Here is a 21,754-nt window from a genome sequence, read left to right as displayed (position 1 = left end):
GGTACATATACACAATGGAGTATTACTCAGCCATTAAAAAGAATACATTTGAATCAGTTCTAATGAGGTGGATGAAACTGGAGCCTATTATACAGAGTGAAGTAAGCCAGAAAGAAAAACACCAATACAGTATACTAACGCATATATATGGAATTTAGAAAGGTGGTAACAATAACCCTGTATACGAGACAGCAAAAGAGACACTGATGTATAGAACAGTCTTTTGGACTCTGTGAGAGAGGGAGAGGGTGGGATGATTTGGGAGAATGGCATTGAAACATGTATAATATCATATATGGAATGAGTCGCCAGTTCAGGTTCGATGCACGATACTGGATGCTTGGGGCTGGTGCACTGGGACGACCCAGAGGGATGGTATGGGGAGGGAGGAGGGAGGAGGGTTCAGGATGGGGAACACATGTATACCTGTGGCGGATTCATTTCGATATTTGGCAAAACCAATATAATATTGTAAAGTTTAAAAATAAAAATAAAAGAATATTCAAAAAAAAATAAAAAAATTAAAAAAAAAAACAGTGCTTCTTGGGAAAATAGCACTGATTCTAGATCTGGGACATAAAATATTTAAAGTAAACATTAAATAATTAGTCATAATGGAAAGCAAGGAGACTATCAAAAACTACTAGGTCATCTCCAGGGACTCAAGATATGATCTTGTTAGCCAAAGATGAGATTATTTTAGCATTGATAATCATAGCAGTAGATTGAAATAATCAAATATTTTTAAATCCATGACTTTATAATAATTTATTAAAGCTATAATTGATCATTCATTTGAGGTTACTAGGGAAACAGACCAATTTGAAAACTAGATAATCAAGGGAAGAGGCAAGTGTTTATCCTGTCTTATACAAAATCAGCCTCAAGGTAACTAAATAATTGAGTTTGAAAGTTTCTCTTATAGAAGTATTCTAGCTAATAAATGAAAAAGCAATGATGGAACCCTTGACAAAGTGATAGAAACATAGAAAACTCTCTAGTTCTTGCAGCCCCTAATGTCTAGGCATTTATCATCGTAGGTCTGTTCTATTCGTTTCCTAGGGTTACTGTTCGAGAAGGCAATGGCACCCCACTCCAGTACTCTTGCCTGGACAATCCCATGGACGGAGGAGCCTGGTAGGCTACAGTCCATGGAGTCGCTAAGAGTCGGACACGACTAAGCGACTTCACTTTCAATTTTCACTTTCATGCATTGGAGAAGGAAATGGCAACCCACTCCAGTGTTCTTGCCTGGAGAATCCCAGGGACGGACGGGGGAGCCTGGTAGGCTACTGTCTATGGGGTCACACAGAGTCGGACACGACTGAAGTGACTTAGCATAGCATAGCATAGGGTTACTATACAAATTACCATAAACGGGATGACTTAAAATGGCTGACATTTATTCCCTCTCAGTTCTGGAAGCCAGAAGTCAGAAGTGAAAGTGTCAACAAGGCTGCACTCCCACCAAAGGCTTTAGAGGATAATCGGTTTCTTACCTCTTTCAGCTTCTGATAGCTTCAGACTTTTGTTTGTCTGTGGTCACATCACTCCAGTCTCTGCCTCTTGTCTCACTGGCTCCTCTTCTGTGTTTACTTCTGTTTGTCTTTTATAATAACATCACTTATCGTTACTTTCAGAGACCAGCCACAGAATCCAGAATATTTCCTAGTCTCAAAATCCTTAATAATTATATCTGCAATGGACGTTTTTCCAAATGAGGTAGCATTGACATGTTCAGTGCCAAGGGCAGGGGTCTGTCTTTTGGAGAACCACCATTCGTTCAGCCCACTACAGCTATTAACAGCAAAAAGAGGCAAGTCAGAGGCAAGCCTCCTCACAGAAGTAAACACCACCTTGCCAAAAAATAAAACAATAAATGTGAATGCAGTGAAACATCAACTTACAGGACACACAAGAAATAGAACACTACAAGGATGGAGTGAACAAAATTCAGACTATGGGAAACTACAGAACAAAACTCAGTTTCTTCAGCAGGTAAATTGCAAGTGAGGTGGGTGAGGGAGATGGAGGAAGAAACTTATATGTGATTTTTTTGGGGGCCACACCATGTGCCATGTGGGATCTCAGTTCCCTGATCAGGGATCAGACCTGCAGCCTCTGCACTGTAGCATGGATTCTTAGCCACTGTACTGCCAAGGAAGTCCCAAGAAGCTATATATGAAAAGAAGCCTAAGCAACATCATCCATATGCTCTGTAGGAACCTTATTGTGATCCTAATGTGAAAAACTTTAAAAAATATGAACAAAAAATTAAACAGTTACTGTTTTATAATGTTCATTGTACATTTTAATATACGTTTTCTAAAATCTGTCTTTTAGACGTTGCACTGAAATATTTATAGGTGACATAATATGTCTAGGACTTCCTTCAGTTTAATAGAAGGTGGAAGGGGTAGGTGGGTTTTAGATGAAACAAAAATTGGTGTGTTTTGGAAGTTGGTTCATAGTACGTGGGGACACATTATACTATTTTCTTTTTAAAATATTCCATACCAAAAAGTTAAAATTTTTAAAAAGATTGATACCTCCCTCTTGAAAGGAAGGAAGGAAGGAAGTTGGGTTTGTTGTGCTTCAGGGTTTAGGTTTAGCAACCAGAGGATGATCCTCTTAGCTTTTTCTGCATGGTGACTAGTGAGGCTGTGTCTCAGGACTGTATCAGGAGCTTTCTCAGTTATTCTAGCTTAAAGCTGGAATCCAGGAAAAGAAAAAACACATTTCCCTTTAAGGATATGTTTATTCAGCCAGCCTTCCCTGACCATGTATTTCCAATCACTGCTCCCTCCACCCCACCCCGGAGTCTGAATTAAATAGCGCTTGCGCTCTCCTGGTGCCTTCTGTGTACTTTGTTAGTGTATTTTAATTGTGTAATCTGTTTAATTGTCCGAGTTTCTAGATTATAAATTCCTTGAAGATACTAACTTTGTTTATTCATATTTATTCCTCTGTGTATAACGCCTTCTCTGCTGCGTTTAATATTAGGCCTGGTAAACTCTCTCAGTAAATGATTGTTGAAGGCAGGGGAGGGAAACAATAGAGAATTGGGATGTACTGGTAAGTAAAATACAAAATATACCTCCTACTTTCTCCATCTCCTGAATGAATTCTTTTCCCAGGTCTACTAAAGTATAGCCAAAGACTGCTATAAACTTTATTTCCTTCTTCTGCCCATCTTCTGGCAGAGGTCTAATGAGCTTTAGCAGATGAAAGACAAGTCAAGGGTAAGCACTGTAGCAAACTAGAAACTGGATTTCTGTACAATCAAATGTTGCTGGTTTCTACTCTTTCCCAGGGAATATAGCAGTGAACTCGTTTTAGAGGGCTCTCTTTTAGTGCTATTTGTTTTGCTAGTTTCTGTGTATCAAAATTTCTCTTCTCTGTAAAGTACTGTCTAGTCTGTTCTTCTTGGTATGCTTTAAGATGGTAATTGGAATATAACTTCCTTAGAAATGTGGCGAGAAGTACTAGAAAAATACTGTTTTGTGCTGTGTACAAGGTTATCTGGCAGTTTCCTAGTAGATGGCAGTCTCCATAAAGCAAACTTTAAGAGGCCTTTAAAACTTTAGAACTGGTTTAGAAAAAACTGATGTGCTTCCCTGTTTGCATCTACCTATCCCCATTCAAAAGAATAACATCTAGTGTAATAGCCATCTTTCTGCAGTCTTAAAATAGTACATATTGTCCAGTCCCCAAATCTGGGCTAGTTTCTAACCTAGTACTTTCCATATTTAGATTCTTGAGAAAATGGGGCACAAGGATAACAACTATTATCCAAAATGAAGGGCTTCCCTGGTGGCTGGGGCTCCACACTTCCATTGCAGGAGGCCCAGTTTCAATCCCTGGTCAGGGAAATGGATCCCACATGCTCAACTAAGTCCTGATGCAGCCAAATAAATAAATAAAAATTTTAAAAATAAATGAAATGAAAAAAATTGTAATTATCATTTCTTTTTGACCACGTAGTACTAGATGATTTCTCATTTTTGAAAACTACAGAAAAAACCCTAAATTTTAAAAATGCAATTATTGAACATTTTAACCTTAAAGATATTTTATTTTCTCTTTAGGTGGTACGAGACTATAATCTTCAGCTGTTTTTACAAGAGAATGCTGTGTTTCACAAACCCCAGCCCTTCCAGTTCCAGCCTTGTGACAGTGATACTGTAAGGGAATTCCAGATTTTCATTTTATTTGTTTTTAAGCTATGTTTGTGCTTCAATAACTATTCTCTTTGGAATAGACAGACAAAAAAGACTGAGTATATCTCAATTTTATAACAAAACTGTAAGGGTGCCAAGAAACTGTGACATTCCTTTCTAAAATATGACTGACACACCCAACATCTTTATGCTAACAACTTTCTACTTAGTAGGGTTAAATTATAGAACAAGTTAATGGAAATCTGAAAACTGAACTGAGGGAAGAATAGAAAAATATTCAATAAATTTTTTTCAATTCAGATGTAAATTTATACTTTCTATTTATGAAATTCTTCACATGTATACTCTTCTGAAGAAACCAATGGTTTTTAACTAGAATGGAATTAATAAATAGAATAATGAATATGTGTATACAAATATTTTACTGGGTTTATTTAAAAATTTAGGCCCTTTCAGATTTCAGATTTCTTAGACTATGGAAGTATTAACACAAATGCCAATGTAACACAAATGGCAATGTATAAAAAGCAAACATTAATCATATACTTTTATCCTTGAGTTTGCTCTATGAAAAATGATAGCCATTTTTTAATTAAAAAAAAAAAAAAAAAGAACCAGAATACTAATTTAATAACATTTTTTCAAAGGTATTTTACTTCTGTAAGGTAAGAAAGCACATATCTACCACATTCTCTCAATGCAGGTAAGCTAAGAGGGAAGTCAAGTTATATTGGTAAAGTCTCTGGTAAACTTAGAATCAAGACCAGGGGAGTTTATGATACCAGAGTTTAATGGTATCAGTTTAATAGAAACCTTTGCTGGAGGTGTCTTCATTACTTTTCCTACTAAATTTAAAGTAGCCCTGCTAGTGGCTATATAAAGGAATGTAGGAAATCAGCATTTCCTGCTAGATTATTAGTCCTTGCCCTTAGTAGTGCCTTTTTTAATCTATCAGCTTTTGCTTAACGACTCAGAGACATTGTCCTGAGGATACCGGGTATGGACAAGTTTGCCAAGCTTGACTTAAAATTGTGACCCATTTGAGATTATTTTACCTTTTCCCAGTTTCCTTAGGAAAATGAGGCTGATAGGGACTGATCTCACTCATCTGAAGTCCCATGACAACCCTGAATCCTTCTTTGTTTCTAAACGCTGTGCTAAATGTTCTTAGCTCTGTGTCCCTGTTTGCCTTACAATTCTAACTCTATGCTGTTTTCTGTCCTTGTGCAATCTGTACTGGGCAGAGTTTAAAAGCTGCCCAGCTGGTGGATATTGAGTTCTCCCCTGTCAGTGCTCTGAGAATGACCATAGCTGAGGTATTTGGGGGTATGGGTTAGGGGTGGGAGGGAAGGGGTATATGGGTTTGCATGTTAAAAGAAGGGTGGGACCTGGTACTGGGATGAAAGTTATAAATATATGTGTAAGGGGCTACTGAATGAATAAGCTGGGGCTTTTCCTTTTCCCTTATAAATTAGGGATTTCTTTTCCTATTTATAGTAAAAAGATTGAGCTTCTCATTTGTCATCTTGTCTGAAGCATCTTAGTTTTCCTCAATAGGAGTGCTGGAAAGAACCTTAGAACTAATCTTGCCTTTATTAAAGAGGAAACTGAAGCCTGAAAAGGAAAAGAGAGTTGTCCAGAGTCATACAGTGAATTAACGACACATTGACATCCTAATTGCAGTTTAATGTTCTTTCTAAATGCTACTGTGTTTTCAGGGAAGAAATGTTCAGCACTTGGGGAGCAATTAATCTTTTCATAATGGAAAACGATAAATGCTCACACATTTATAAAAATCACCCCAGATTGTCAACTGTTGAAAGTTTTAGAATAATCATTTTGAAAATGTTTTTACCTGTAAAATTTGTTGTATATACTTTTTGTTTTGTTTTAGATTAAGTATTCATATTGCCCACAAAAAATAAAATCCCAAGTAATTGTTTTTACCCAGTATAGACTAGTACTGTTCTTTTATATGAGAACAGAACCATTGTTTCCGTTGCTTTTCTGGTTTCCTCTTGGAGTTGGTAGCACTAAGCCTGTCACAGAGTGGAGAGCACCAGTCAGTGCCCCATCAATTTACTTCTCCTGCTGGGTAAATGTACGGCATGTAGGAAGGACTGATTGCCACTATCTTCTGTTGTATTTCTGAAATTGCTATTGTTCCTATCCTTTTCTGGAGCACATTTCAATGCAATAGACATTGAGTTCCTACTGTATCTATCTGAGTGCCAATCATTCAGACAGATGCTGAGGATAGCTACTACATGTGAAGAGCCCAAACTCAAGAAGCTCACTGACATGTACATAAATAAGTAAAATATAATCAGGCAAGTGCTGTACCTGACAGAATGCTCTTGGTGTCTGTTGATGAGTACAGTTAATGCATCCTGATGTGGTATAATTTTTTTTTTAAAATTTATAGAGACATTTACATATCATATAATTCACCCATTTCAAGTGTATTATTCACTGGTTTTTGGTAAATATACCAAATTGTACAACCAGCATCACAAATAAGTTTTAGAACATTTTCATGACCCCCGTAAGATCCCTCATGTCCATTTACTGTTAATCCATATTCCCACCCCCTGTGCAGGCAACCTCTAATCTGTTTTCTTTCTTGATAGGTTTACCTTCTCTAGACATTTCATATAAATTGAACCATACAATACGTAGTCTCTTATGTCTTGCTTCTTTCACTTAGCAAGTTTTTGAGGTTCATCTTTGTCTTAGAATGTATCGACAATTTGTTCCTTTTTATTGCTGAATAGTATTCCACACACTACATATTGTTTATCTGTTAATCAGTGATAGAAATTTAGGTTATTACCCACTTTTGGCTATCATCAGTAATGCTAATATTAACATTTGTGTATAAGTTAATGTATGAATATGTTTTCATTACTCTTGAGTTGCTGCATCAATCGTATGGTAACTTATGTTTAACTTTTTAAGAAATTGCCAGACTTTTCCAAAGTGGCTATCATTTTGTGTTTCTGCCTGCCATTGTGTGTGTGTTTTGTTTCTCTGTATCTTCACTGCCATTTTTTATCATCTGTCTCTTTGCTTAGTCATCCTAGAGGATATAAAATAGAATCTCATTGCAGTTTTGATATGCATTAACCTAATGACTGATGATATTGAATATCTTCTTATGACTTATTAGTGATTCATATATTTACTTTGATAAAATGTCTGTTCAGATCTTTAGTTTTTTTTTTTATCAGATTGTGTGTCTTCTTAATATGGATTAGATCTTAAAGGTGAATTGAAATTTACTCTGCAGGATTGGAAAAAAAAACATGCTGGGAAGTGAAAATAACAATTGAAAATAATAAAAATAATAAGTGACATTCACTGAAGGTTTATTTCATGTTAGACATTTTTCTAATTGAATTCCTTGTATTAACTCATTTAATCCTCTCAACAATCCTATATTTTAGGTGCTTTTTTTAATCTTCATAGTTTAGGAAACTGTGTTTAAGAAAGTTGCTCAAGATCACTCAGCTAATAAGTATTAGAGCCAGAAAAGCTTGAAAATGCATTACGGTATTTGAAATAGCAAGTAGGTTTGGTATGGTGAAGGAGTTGAACAACACTGTAAATGCAGGTTGCAGCCAGATTTTGTGTTTGAGTTTTACATATGGTAACTATGGAATCTTTTCAAGTATGACAGCCATGTGGTAATTGCAAACAAGTTCCGTCTGCAGGACAGTATTCTTCCTTTATTTTACTTTGGATTTTGTAATTTATATTAGGAACTTTGAATCCTTATGGATTTAACACATTCATTTTTATTCACCCAATAGATATTTATTGCATATAATTTGTATATGCCCTTGCCTTAAATAGAGAAGAGTAGTCAATATTTGATTTAGATAAGTTAAATTTAGGAAAGCCATATGACTTTTAAAGTCATCATCATGATTAAATGTAACTTATTTTCTTCTGAAAAGTTTCTAATATAAACCATCAGATTCCAGTATTTTCCCTACAAAAGCAAAAAATGTACAGTTGAAAACAGTCACAATATTAACCACTGGGATTTAGTTAAGGGTTGAAAGTATTGCATTTCTTGTTTTTTGTTTTTTGGTGGTTTTTTTTTGGCTTAATCTTTTTTTATCTGCTAGTACATCAAAATTCCTTTTCATTTTATTTTAATATATGATTATTTTAAGTCATGTTTTAGAGTAATATACCAAAGGGAACTGGCCAAAATTATTTTCTAAAGTCACAATGATCTATACTGTACAGCCAGAGAATTAAATTAGGAATCTTAGTTTAACCTTAAGATGATTATAAGTTACGGTGATCAGTGACAAGTTCCATCTGATGTAGTAATTTAGTAGCTGACTCATGGTTAATACTGAAAGATTTATATGTCTCTGTTTCCATATAGAATTGCTGATTTCCAAGGTATCCCTTCTTTGTATCTCCTGGTATCAGATGACCTGAAAGGCAAAAATCTTTCTAGAAATAATAAAGTTCATCTGTCTTCACTTAAATGAAAGTTTTTAGTATAAGATTGTTCTAAGAAGGATATGAAATGTACCCTAAATTCCCCCCCCCCCACCAAAAGAAGGATAAATGTAAATTCTGTGAGAGAGATTTTACAAGTACATTTATCAGAATCTCTATGTTTAAAGTCATTCAGCTGTCACATGGGTGATAACTTTGTGTTAGAGATTCATGCAGGTGTTGTACAATGAGAAATCATGGGCTTTGGAATCAAATCCTAGCTATGCTATGTGCTGGCTGTATTTATTTTTATTTACATATTTATATATATTTAACCTCTATGATTCAGCTTCCTTATATGAAATGACTGTACTTTATTGAGTTTGAAAATTAGATTTGACTCAATGCCTGGCACGTAGTAGATAGAAAATAAATGTTGACAGCCTTTTTTCTCCTATCCTCAAGACAAGCATGTTTCTTTTCTTTTCTTTTTTAGGTTGTGCCACAAATTACTATGGGAAATACTTAAATATAAAATATAGAAGACATTACCAAGATTATGAAATATGATAACACTTTGTAGTCATGGCCTCCAGTTTTCAACTCCCTTACTGAGTTGATCACTGGAAGTTCCTTGGGATTTTCTCTCCTGTTTTATTCTACAAAGGATAACTCACCAACCTCTCAGCAGTTTTTAAGGCTAAGAGGCAATATGTCTGGAATAAAAAGTAGCTAATAGTTACTGTCCATTCTTACTCCTCTTAAAAGTACATGACTTGCTCTGCTCAGCACCTCTCTGCCCTACATAAATCTCAGTGTGTCTCCCTTCCATTATCAGAACTAGTGTTGTGTACACTTAGGGAGCATTTCCTCACATCTTGTGACAAAGGACAAAGTTAACCTGGGAAAGAATACAAGAAACATGCATGTCCACAAAACTGATCTGTACAAACAGGCAGTGGTTCAGTGGTAAAAAATCCGCCTGCAACTCAGGAGGTAAGGGTTCAATTCCTGGGTAGGGAAGAGCCGCCGGAGTAGGAAATGGCAAATCACTCCAGTATTCTTGCCTGATAAATCCCATGGACAAAGGAGTGTGTCAGGCCACAGTTCATGGGGTCACAAAGAGTCAGACATGGCTGAAGCAGCTGCACACACAGCACACACACAAGCAGGAAAACCTTAAGGGAACATTTCCCTCAAACTTCCTGGTGGGGATGAGAGGACCCTTTCCTGTTTACCTTCTTGGAACTGCAAATAATAAGATCTTCACAGAAATGATGAAAAAAAGAAAAGAGCTGACAATCAATTTCCAATATATGATCTTTTTCTATTATTTAAAATGCTACTTCTGACATTTAATTCCACCTTCTATAGATTAACAGTTATATTAAATAAGACAACCGCTTGCTGTAATTAGAATTTTGCATATTAAAGTTTCACTTAAGTGGGGCAATTTTTGCATCTATTTAAAAATAAGTATTTAGCAAAAATGTCCTTGTCTGGACTTCCCTGGTGGTCTATTGGCTAAGACTTAGTGCTCCCACTGCAAGGGACCTGGGTTCCATCCCTAGTCAGGGAACTAGATCCACCATGCCACAACTAAAAGATCCCATGTGCCGCAACTAAGACCCAACACAGCCAAATAAATAAATATATTTTAAATGCCCTTGTCTATAAAAACATCTATATGTGATCAATATATCATGCAAAGCATTTACCTGAAAATTCTCACTGTTACAAGTGGCTCTTTCTGTTGATGGGAATCTTACATTACATTTAGCATTGACTCATCAGAGAAGGCGATGGCACCCCACTCCAGTACTCTTGCCTGGAAAATCTCATGGGTGGAGGAGCCTGGTAGGCTGCAGTCCATGGGGTCGCTAAGAGTCGGACACGACTGAGCGACTTCACTTTCACTTTTCACTTTCATGCATTGGAGAAGGAAATGGCAGCCCACTCCAGTGTTCTTGCCTGGAGAATCCCAGGGACTGGGGAGCCTGGTGGGCTGCCGTCTCTGGTGTCGCACAGAGTCGGACACGACTGAAGCGACTTAGCAGCAGCAGCAGCATCAACATAAACACATTGTGGTAGAAAATTTATGGAAAATACTCCTGATGAATAGATAGATACCATCCCCCTGTACATATACTGGCAATAATATCCAAATGGAAAGATTCTGATTATAGACATGAGTGTCCCTTTCTAGAATCAGCAGTGTCTACTGTCAGGTGTTCAGAGAGGACTGTCCTAAGTTCTTCAGCCTTAGGACAGAAAGGAAATTCAGAAAGGGAATTCCCTGGCAGACCACTGGTTAGGACTCCTGCTTTTACTGCTGAGGGCCTACATTCAATCCCTGGTCAGGAAATTAAGATCCCGCAAGCCACAGGAGCAGCCACCCCCCAAAAAAAATTTTTTTTGTAGTGTAGTTCTTTAAAGTTATTTAATAACTATAAATTTTGAAAAGACTTTAATATTACTTTCTAAAAAGATGGGTGATTTTTTTTTTTTTTTTTTGGATTGGTGATTTTTGAAAGTAACATTGCTAGGCTCTGAAAGCCTTCCTAAACTCTTAAAATGGTTTGACTTTTGTTTTTTTAAAAACAACATTACATCAAAAAATATCTTCTTCTTCTTTTTTCTTTTTTTTGGGGGGGGCTACACTGTGCAGCTTACAGGATCTTAGTTTCCATCCAGAGATGGAACTTGTGTTCCTGCAGTGTAAGTGTGAAGTCCTAGCCACTGGACCACCAGGGAAGTCCCACACTTTCCAATATTCTTGACATATTAGTTTAAGCCTACAGATGTCTTAGCATTCAGTAAAAACTTAGCCAAAATTTCATTGAAAAGAAATTTGTATTTTAGCAATGTCTTTTTCAGTATTACTCTCTCTATGTTATCAGTGTTAGATAAATAGAACAAGTAATAGACAGTATGGTCATATAAGTATGGGCTTCCCTTGTGGCTCAGCTGGCAAAGAATCGGCCTGCAATGAGGGAGACCTGGGTTTGATTCCTGGGTTGGGAATATCCTCTGGAAAAGGGAAAGACTACTCACTCCACTATTCTGGCCTGGAAAATTCCATAGACTGTATAGTCCATGGGGTTGCAAAGAATCTGACACGATTGAGTGACTTTCTCTGTCTCTCTCTATGGTCATAAAAAGATAGCAGGAATCTCAAGAGGTCTCAACACAAACTCTGGATCTAGCTCTTACTGGCTAAAAGGCTTTAGAGAGACATATATCTTTTTTGAGCCTAGATTTCCACACCTATAAATTGAGAATAGTCTCTATTAGTATTGTTTTGAGATCTAAATGTATGTAAAACACACATTTAAGCACAGAGCTTAAATATTCAATAAATGATACCCTTTTAAAAATTAAAATAGCTGTATAGTTTTCTAATTATAAAAAAGCATTAAAAATTTTTTCACCTAAACCCTCACTATTCAGAGGTAACCACAGGTAACGTTTTGGCCAATATCCTTCTGAACATTTCTCTGCAGATATATACTTACCTAGATAATGGACACACAACTTTTTATAAGTAGATTATTAATAGACTTGAATTTCAGCTATTTTTTTCTCAGTCAGTAGTGCATCATAGATATTTAATATCTGCATTATCTGTACTCCCTAACCATCTTAGAAATTTGACATCCTGCACTTTCCATGGTTTGTCTTTATGGTTTTCATCTCCAGTACATCCTAAAATTATGTCATGAATTAAAAATTCCAAGTAAATTTATAGGCTTTTAGAATATTTTAATTATCTTTACAAAGGCCCTTCTGCTCTTGAGACTATCCTCTCAGATAATGCTAAGAAGAAATTTGGAGCAGAGAACAGTAGCAATAGAATAGCATAATTTCTGGGTCTCTTACGCAGAGAAACACACTGTTCCCTCTGATTACAGCCAATGCGTGAGCCTGTTTGTTCTCTTAATTGCAGCACTGGTAAGGATCTGGGATTTCATCTCATCTAGAGATGTCTTGATTTTCAGTTGAGAAAGCTGCGGCCCAGAGAGAAAGTTAAGTATATGAGCCAGAGTGACATACCCAGGCCTCTTTGAGGAGTGAATGCACTTCATATTCAATGGCTACTTTTTAAAGAACAAATAAATTTCATAAAATAAAATGTATAAAGATTCCTTAAGTTGGGGAATCAAAAAAAAAAAAAATTCCTTCCTTAGCCATCCATTTTGAATGGATTTTGTAGTGAGAATTTAAACATGAAAAAAGAGATCTTTTATTTTACAAGAGCAGAGGGATCTCAGTCCTAAAATGAGCTTTGAGAATCTGGATTAAAATGCACGACATTAATTTACTATTAGTCCTCTTTCTCCTGCTCATCCTGTTCTTCTGCACACAAAATACTTTCCTTTATCCATTAGAAACTGATTCCAATACAGTATGTTATTCTCATCACTTCTGAAGGCACCATACTAGTAATCTGGTGGCCTGGCCCTCACTTTAGGTTATATTTGTTAACCAGCCTTTACTGAGGGCATTCTGTGTACTGTTAGGCGTGGTGCTACACGCCAGGAATGAATCCTTTAGGGCCTCATATTGCCTGAAGACAAACAGGAAGAAACTTACGTGCAGTAGTCACAGTATAATGTTATGTTAGCCTGACAGCAGCCACATAGTAGATGTCTTACAAATGAATAAATTAATATAATGGAGATATGTCTAAACTGAAGGAATCCCTGAGTCTGTCTGGGAATATCAGGGAAGATTTTGCAGAGAACGTGGACTTGAACTGAGATTTGAAAAATAACTGGGAATTTGTCTGTGGACCAAAAAAGATAGGGTAGTTATTCCAACCAGAAGAAGAGTACTCAAAAGCATAGGCTTGTGTTTGGATTGACATTTATTTTCCAGGAAAATATCTGTCTGCTTCTGGAATGTTTTATTAAAGCTTGTATGATTTCTGAAATCTGATGTTTCCAAAACTTTCAAGAATCATGGGAGTTGACCTGAGTTATCAAATAATCCAAACTGACAGACTAATAAACTACCTAACCTACATTTAAAAGTCGATAGGAAATTCCTTTTATAGCATTTCTCTTCAGTTTGCAATTTGAACTATTTTTGTCTATTATGCAGAGAATTGTTATAAAATAATCAAGTTAAATAAGTGAACTTTTCCAGAGCTAATCTACTGTGTTGTGTGGTATTTAATTTTTAGTCTCATATTCTGCTTTAGGAAAATAACAGTGTTTTTTAAATTATTTCTGAATAGCCTATGTATGTTACTGTTCTTTTATATATTTTAACATTTTTAAGAAATAGAGGAAAAGTATTAAAAGTATGAACTAAAGATTAAATTAGCCACCATTTTAAAAAGAAGCAGTCACTAACAGATCCTTTCCTGGAATCAACCACTACTGACACTACCATCTTAAAAAGGTAGTGATCTTTACTAGATTCTCATTTATGTTGACCTTTATTTGTGGGAGTGGCATTAGAACATTTCTTTATGTATTGTTTAGTACCCTGGCCTGTGTTTTCCTTATAAGGAATTCTCATTTGTCTAGAACTGTATTATAGTTAGCCATGTTTTTCCATGGCTTGATGTCAGAATTCATGAAAGCAATCAATCTACTTGAATTTTCTTTACATGTCATTCCTTGCCCAGAAGATCCCAAAATCACATCTCCCAGTCAGTGGTATTTGTGATCTGTCCTGATCATTGGCACTCCATTCTGAGTAATAGTAAACCCATAGGGAATGAGGAAAAAAAAGCACAGCTTTCAAGCACAGATAATACTCAGTAAAAAGGTAAAGATTCTGTGTAGGCAAGTTGGCCATGCAGCCAAGACACATTTTAGACCAGTTTACCAGTTCCTACAATGTGCCTCAGTAATAAAAATTAAAGTTCTGTGTTAGCGGCCTCCTTTCTCATCTACTCTGTGCTCTACAGTTTTATTCTTTTTGGATCTCAATCTTTCATTATATCACCTTGTTTTTGACTCATTATTTGGGCTATCAGGAACCTGGGAATTATTTGGATTTTTTTATTAGCAATAATGCTAATTTTTTTGTTTCAAGTAGTTTTCTTTTGGGTCTTTAGCAATTACCATCTATTGGATACTTACACATATGCTATAAGAAAATGTCATTTTGTCCTAAATAACCCCTTTGAGATAGATGGCATTTTTCACCAATTTCAACTGTAACTAAAACGCAGATTAACTAACAACCCAAAAGATCATAAAGCTAGTAAATGGCATAGAGAAGATTAAAACTGGATCTTTCTGGCTCAAAAATCTGTACCTGAGCTCTTCAGAGTATACCTTTCTACCATACGTCCTATAGATTACATTTCCATTCTACATTCAGGGTTTAACATTTTAAACCTTGGCTTCTGAGTACAGAGATGAATTTAAATGCCTAGATCCTTTTGCAAACCAAATATAATTCCCTAATAGCCCAAAGAATGAATCAGTATAAAATGTAAATGTAAAGTTGGTTAGATTTAGATATGTTTCAATTCTTTTATCATTATATAATCTAGCTTTAGCTGAAATGTCTGCATAGAGAAAAAGTTTTTCAACATTGCCTACAGTCCCCCCCAAATATTAAATTTTTAATCCAATTTTAATAAAGATTGTTTTTTATGAATTCTTCATTATTTAGAAGAAGTTAAAACAGTTTAATGATTAAGAGCTCTAGTTCTGGAATCAGAAGTTATAACATTTACTATCTGGTAGACACTGGAAATTTTATTTAACATCTCTGAACCTCAGTTTCCTTTTCTATAAAATGACCATGTGACCCATTTCATAAAATTGTTATAAAAGTTACATGAAGCACTTGCCACAGTACCTTGCATAATAGGGGTTAACTATTAACTGTTGTTTAGTTAGATTTTGCAGTTTGTTCTTTGTGATCATTTGCTCTAGCATCCCTATCTTTGAGATGACAAGTAAAGCCCAGAAGAAGGACAAAAGCTAGCTTGAGGTTTGGTGGTAAGTTGGTGATGGACCTGTAACTAAAGCCCAGTATTTTTGAGGATGGTTAGGTTGTGTTGCTATTATTGTATTGTTTTATTTTTTTTCTTTTCATTTCTATCCAATGATTCCTTCTTGAATCATTGGATTATTGAATTCATTGAAATTATTAAATTGTTTCTGTTTTGTCTGTGCAGCTATTTTAGTGTCATAGTAAGTTGGCATGAATACTTTTTTGCTTAGCTTAGTTTTCTTCACACCCAAAATGGGTCAAGCTACAGTATTAGATATGAAGCTTTAATGTTCAGCAGTGGAAGACAAAAATCTGTGGTCATTTATGGTTTTTATACCATCCTCTTTGTCTTCTGCTAATCTCCTATGACATGAGACATTGCTTTCCACAGTAGTGGAGCATGCCTCCTGTTTTGAGTGCTGATTAAATGAAGGCCCTCTGGTCTACCTACAAAATGGTAGTGATTTCAACAAGGATAACAGTACTTTTCCCTCTGTTCTCTCTTGTGTTGTAGAGCCGACAGCTAGAATCAGAAACAGGGACCACAGAAGAGCACAGTTTAAACAAAGAGGCTCGGAAATGGGCCACACGTGTGGCACGGGAGCACAAAACTATTGTTCACCAACAACGGGTAAGTGCAATAGTAGGTTACATCTAACTTTAAGTAGGTTATATCTGCCGCTGCTGTTAAGTCGCTTCCATCGTGTCTGACTCTGTGCGACCCCATAGACGGAAGCCCACCAGGCTTGCCTGTCCCTGGGATTCTCCAGGCAAGAACACTGGAGTGGGTTGCCATTTCCTTCTCCAATGCATGAAAGTGAAAAGTGAAAGGGAAGTTGCTCAGTCGTGTCCGACTCTTAGCAACCCCATGGACTACAGCCCACCAGGCTCCTCCATCCATGGGATTTTCCAGGCAAGAGTACTGGAGTGGGGTGCCATTGCCTTCTCCGAGGTTATATCTAACTTAAGTCAAACATCAAACCAGTTTAAGGAGTTGAATTTTATTGTGTGAAAAATATCCGATAGATATTTTTCCTATAATTCAGCATTCAGCAATGTTTTCCACTATCTACTAAATACCTGTACAATATATCCCTATAGCTTCTTAATTTTATGCATGTTTATACGTCTTAATCCCCTACCCCTATTTTGCCCCTACCTCATTCCCTCTTTCCACTGGTAACCACTAGTTTTTTCTCTTTATCTGTGAATCTGTTTCTTTTTTGTTATTTTCACTAGTTTGTTTTATATTTTAGATTCCACATATAAGTGCTAACATATAGTATTTGTCTTTCTCTGATTTAAAAAAATTTTTGTAATTAAATTTATTTGTAATTTCAGTGAAATCTCAGTGAAACTTTAAAAATATTTTCAAAGGAACTTCATCTGATCCTAAAACATGTCTGATATCTGCCTACCTAGCAGGAGAAATAGATTCGATTCCTGACTTGGGACGATCCTCTGGAGGAGGGCATGGCAACCCACTCCAGTATTCTTGCCTAGGAAATCCCATGGACAGAGGAGCCTAGAGGTCTATAGCCATGGGGTCGCAAAAGAATCTGACACAACTTAATGACTAAACAGCAAAACAGCAATAGCCAGTAATAATAATAATAATGAGATATTTGTAGTTTTAAAGCTGTAGCATCATACAGAAGTTAACAAATGTATCAAAGAAAATGATCTGTGTATGTATGGACCTTTAGATATTGATTCAAAAAAACACTATAAAAAGTCATTTTTCGACAAGCAGGGAATTTTAATGATGAACAGCATATTAAGGTGACCAAGGGATTATTGTGAAGTCTGATAATAGTATTATGGTTGTATTTTTTTTAAGTTTTTAGAGACTTTTACTAAAGCATGTAGGAATGAAATGACAAGATGTCTAGAATTTGCTTTAAAATGCTTTTCATTAGCACAGAAAAATAAAGAATAGGTAAAACAAATGTGGAGAAGTTTCATTAACTAGTGAATCTTGGAGATTGATATTTAATAATTCATCATACTAGTCTATTTTTGTATTTTGGTGTATTTAAAATACACTAGTCTATTGAGTGTATTTAAATATTTCATAATAAAAACTTGTTAATGGCATTTCAAATCTTTGAGTAAAGGATTTACTCAGGAAATGGCATTATAGCAATTATTTGTGTATTTGGAAAAATATATAAAGTTAGATTTCTCCCTTCTGCCATATGCAAGGTAAATTTCAAAAGAATTAAAGACCTGAGTGCTAGACACAAGACTACTGAAAACTAAAAAAAAAAAAGAATAAGAATATTTTTGGCATATTACAAATGGTTTCTTAAGTAAGACACAAAACCCAGAACCTATACCGTAAGATGATTGATGAATGTGACTACATAAAAGCTAAAACTTTCTGTAAAACAACAGGTTTTCTGAAAGTTAAGAGAAAGGCAATAGAATGGGAGGAAATATTTATGACATAAATAACAGAAAAAGGACTCATATTTAGCAGGAAATATATTTAAATAATAATAAAAAGACAGAAAATTAGAAAAATGAATAGAGGATATGAAATGATGCTCTATTACAGAGAAACAAAAATTGAAACAATGAGATAATCTTTTTAAAATTTCAAAGATTGATGGTATCCAGTGTTGGTGAAATGTAGAGAAATGTGCTCTTACACACTACTAGAAAAATAGGTACAGCCTCTTGTGAGCAATTTGGCAATGTCTATAAAAATGTACAATTTCTACTTTTATGTTTTGCCTTAGATAAATATCCTCATGTGTTCAAAGAGTCATTGACTAGGTTGTTGTTGTTTTTGTTTAGTTGCAAAGTCTTGTATGACTCTTTCGTGACCTCATGCACAGTAGCCTGCCAGTATCCTTTGTCCATGAGATTTTTCAGGCAAGAATACTGGACTAGGTTGCCATTTCCTTCTCCAGGGAATCTTCCTGACCCAGGGATTAAACCCGCATCTCCTGTGTTATAGGCAGATTCCTTACCACTGAGCCACCTGGGAAGCCCAGGTAGTTAGTACAGTAATATTTATAATATTGAGAAATTTGAAAACTCAAATGGCAGTAAAGTAAGAGCAAATAAAGTATGATACAGTTGAATTATTGAATCAGTGGATTAGAGGATGATGTCAGTCTATTTGTACAAACACACGAAGGTTTCTTAGACACATTTGATAGATCTTATTATTTTTTAAAAATGGGCAAAGTTTATAGGAAATATGTAATAAACGGTTTGATAAAATGCAAGTAAATTGATGGGACAGTGGTTATCTTGAAGTAGGGAACACTTGGTAGGGTATGAAGCTACAATAGACTTTCTGCCATTTTGTATTAGTTGTTGTTTGGAAGCAGTGCTTTATATTCATGTCATTTTTAAGTTAAAGGTGTGCATATCAAAAAAATGCAATTCAAATAAGATTTATAGATTGTGCCAATGTCAGTTTCCTGGATTTTATCTTATACAGTAGTTAGACAGGTTTTTACCATTGGGGAACCTGGGTGAAGAGACTCTGTCCTACTTTTGCAACTTCTTGTAAGTCTGTAATTACTTCAGAGCTTTTTAAAAATTTTTTCAAATAAATAAATGGAAACAAAGGTTAAAAAGGGAATCATGGAAACTTGTCACTAAAGTCTTTAAAATTATCTAGACATTCTAGTCATTTAATAAGAGAAAAATAGAAAATAATTATCGTTTTCCTATTTTCTTTAATAGGTTCTAGATGATCTGGAATGCCATGGAGTTTCAGTCCCAGAACAAAACCGAGCAGAGTTGGAACAGAAAATAGATGAAGCTAAAGAAAATATTCGTAAAGCAGAGGTGAGGCGGGAGCCGTTGTGGCGTTCAGCCCAGCTCCAGCGCTGTCACAGGCGCGCCCTGGGCCTTAGAATCCAGTCTCTACACCCTGACTGATGTGAAGGGTGATTCACCATCTGTGTCCAGAGCATTATTTTTAAATGTCTGTTTCATACAAGGTAGTACACATAACAAAAATACACTAAGCCCACTATGAAGGGTTTACAATCATGAAATATTAAATAGCAAAAGAATTAGGCCACAATAAAGATTAATAGTATAGAAACTGATCCATGTAAATTTAGTGCCAAGAGTTGATTAAGCAGACAAGGCAAAAATAAAGTTAAAGCACTGAATTTTAATCTTTCAGGGAGTCATGGAATCCTTTGAGGATTATATGACAGTATAAAACCCTCTCAACCACAGAAAAATACACATTTTATGTGTAGTGTTCAGAAGTTCGTGTACCATACACTAATATTCTGTGACCTAGAGAGGGACAAGTTGAGATGGAAAGAAAAGTTATTTGCAAAGGAGAAAGATATAGGATATAGTTGGCAGTTGGATTTGATTAGGATAGAAGATTTTTGTAAGAAAATGTGGTGCAAAGTAAGGAAAGTCATCACGGTTAAGACCAGTTCATGGAGGACCCCTGCTCATTTGTATTTAGTTACATATCCAATGCATCATAGTTAAGGGATATGGAAGTAGACATTTAAAAAAAAGACTGAGTGTGCAGCCCTCAGTGAGAACATGTTCTTATTAGAAAGGCTGAAAGAATGCCCAAGATAGTTAAGACTAACGCATAAGTGCCAAGGAGTAGTGGTCTACACATAAGGAAACCAAAGGGCACACGGGTCACTGTGGGATAAGTTATTAGGGCAGGTAATACAAAGAGGTAAAACTTAAGGTGGGCATTGACAGATGGAAAAGGGATAGCACAGTTTTGTGCCCTGCAACCTCAAGAGGCAGAGCTAGACCTAAAAGCAGAAGGTAGGAAGAAGGCAGATTTGAGCTTGCTACTGGGAAATACTTTGTAACAGTCAGATATGCCCAGTGGCAAAATAAGTTGCCCAGGATCTAGTGCAGCGCTGTAAGTGTGTAAGAAGATTCTGTACAAGCACTTCTTGCATTGGATTGAGCATTAATCTAAACTAGTGATTTTCAAACACTCTCTCAGATCTCTAGATTTGAGGAAGTGTTTCAGTGATTGAGGTGGGGCAAGGAGTAGGGGTTGGTAGTGAGCGGAAAGGCAGCATCAGCAAAGACAGGGAATATGAGTGTGTTTGTGACACCACCCATGGAAGTGATCTGAACCAGACAAGACTTGCTGTCTACCTGGCCTGGAGAAGCCCCAGTAACCTCAGCTTGCCTTTATTCCTAGCACATGACCCACAGCCTCCATAGTAAAGAGAGCAGAATGAACAATAAATAGCCCTTTTCCTCACTGAATTCAAGGTCATGGCTAAACAGCTGCCCTAGGGTGCTGGCCAAGTACATTGGCAGGCTCTTGCCTAGTCTGAGAAACATGGGCTTGTGTAGAAGAGCTTTTCTTGTTTGATGTTTCTACAAACTCTGGGTGAAGTCAATTTCAGAGTCTTGACAGGACAAGTCTCAGAAGTTTTCTGAAGGATGTGTTCTCTCTTGTATTTTCCATTTCCAGACTTTATCCATAGTGTCACCATCTGGTACCCTACCTCCACCATGCCCTCCAGTAATAGCAGTAGTAGGTATCATTCACACAAAGTCTGCATTTAGGTTGAATGACCTGTTATTTCCATGAATGTGCTAAACTGCCCTGTGTTTGTAAAGCTTAAAATATGAAGTGAGATTCACACAACAGAATGTCTCATCTCTCCTAATACTAGTATGTAAGTCTGCATTCTCAAAGATAACTTTTTTACCAGAAATATGAAATATTCTAAAAACCACAATGCCAGAATCATTATCTGTTTTTATTATCTGTGAAATGCAGTTAATCCTACCACTTGTATAAAATGATCTCTGACTTGATTTCCACTTATCAGTTACAAAAAATAATCCAGTTAAATTAGATGGCAAATATGAGGGTAGTATTAGGGGATTATTTGCAGTATTGTCATGATGAGATTTTTGTATAGGCTGGACCATTAGAGCCTTCAGAGGAATTGACAGTAAAAGTTTCAATAGATTTCCTTTTTCTTTCTTCTGCCTGTATGTCATTTGCATTGGATTTTCTCTTTCCATTCAACAGTTACTTACTTTATTATAAATACTGAAACAGAAGGGAGAAGAAACTAGTTAAAAATCCATTATATCCTTTATGTTTGGTGTTTAACTCCTACCAACATGAATCCTACCCTCCCTTGTTGGTTAATCTGCTT

The 21,754-nt window shown here is 36.0% G+C and overlaps 1 protein-coding gene across 4 annotated transcripts in view; it reads left to right on the top strand.

Annotated features, from left to right (window-relative positions):
* Positions 1–21,754, top strand: part of FCHSD2 (FCH and double SH3 domains 2) — a 237,908-nt gene that overhangs the window by 176,696 nt on the left and 39,458 nt on the right. For all 4 annotated transcript variants that reach the window (XM_055549012.1, XM_055549014.1, XM_055549015.1 and 1 more), the window contains exons 10-12: positions 4,089–4,184; positions 16,120–16,236; positions 19,311–19,415. In XM_055549012.1, the coding sequence (XP_055404987.1) occupies positions 4,089–4,184; positions 16,120–16,236; positions 19,311–19,415 (318 nt within the window). The remainder of the gene's footprint in view (positions 1–4,088; positions 4,185–16,119; positions 16,237–19,310; positions 19,416–21,754) is intronic.

This window comes from Bubalus kerabau, chromosome 15, assembly GCF_029407905.1.
Source record: "Bubalus kerabau isolate K-KA32 ecotype Philippines breed swamp buffalo chromosome 15, PCC_UOA_SB_1v2, whole genome shotgun sequence".
Taxonomy (NCBI): domain Eukaryota; kingdom Metazoa; phylum Chordata; class Mammalia; order Artiodactyla; family Bovidae; genus Bubalus; species Bubalus kerabau.
This window is presented reverse-complemented; position numbering and strand designations above follow the sequence as displayed.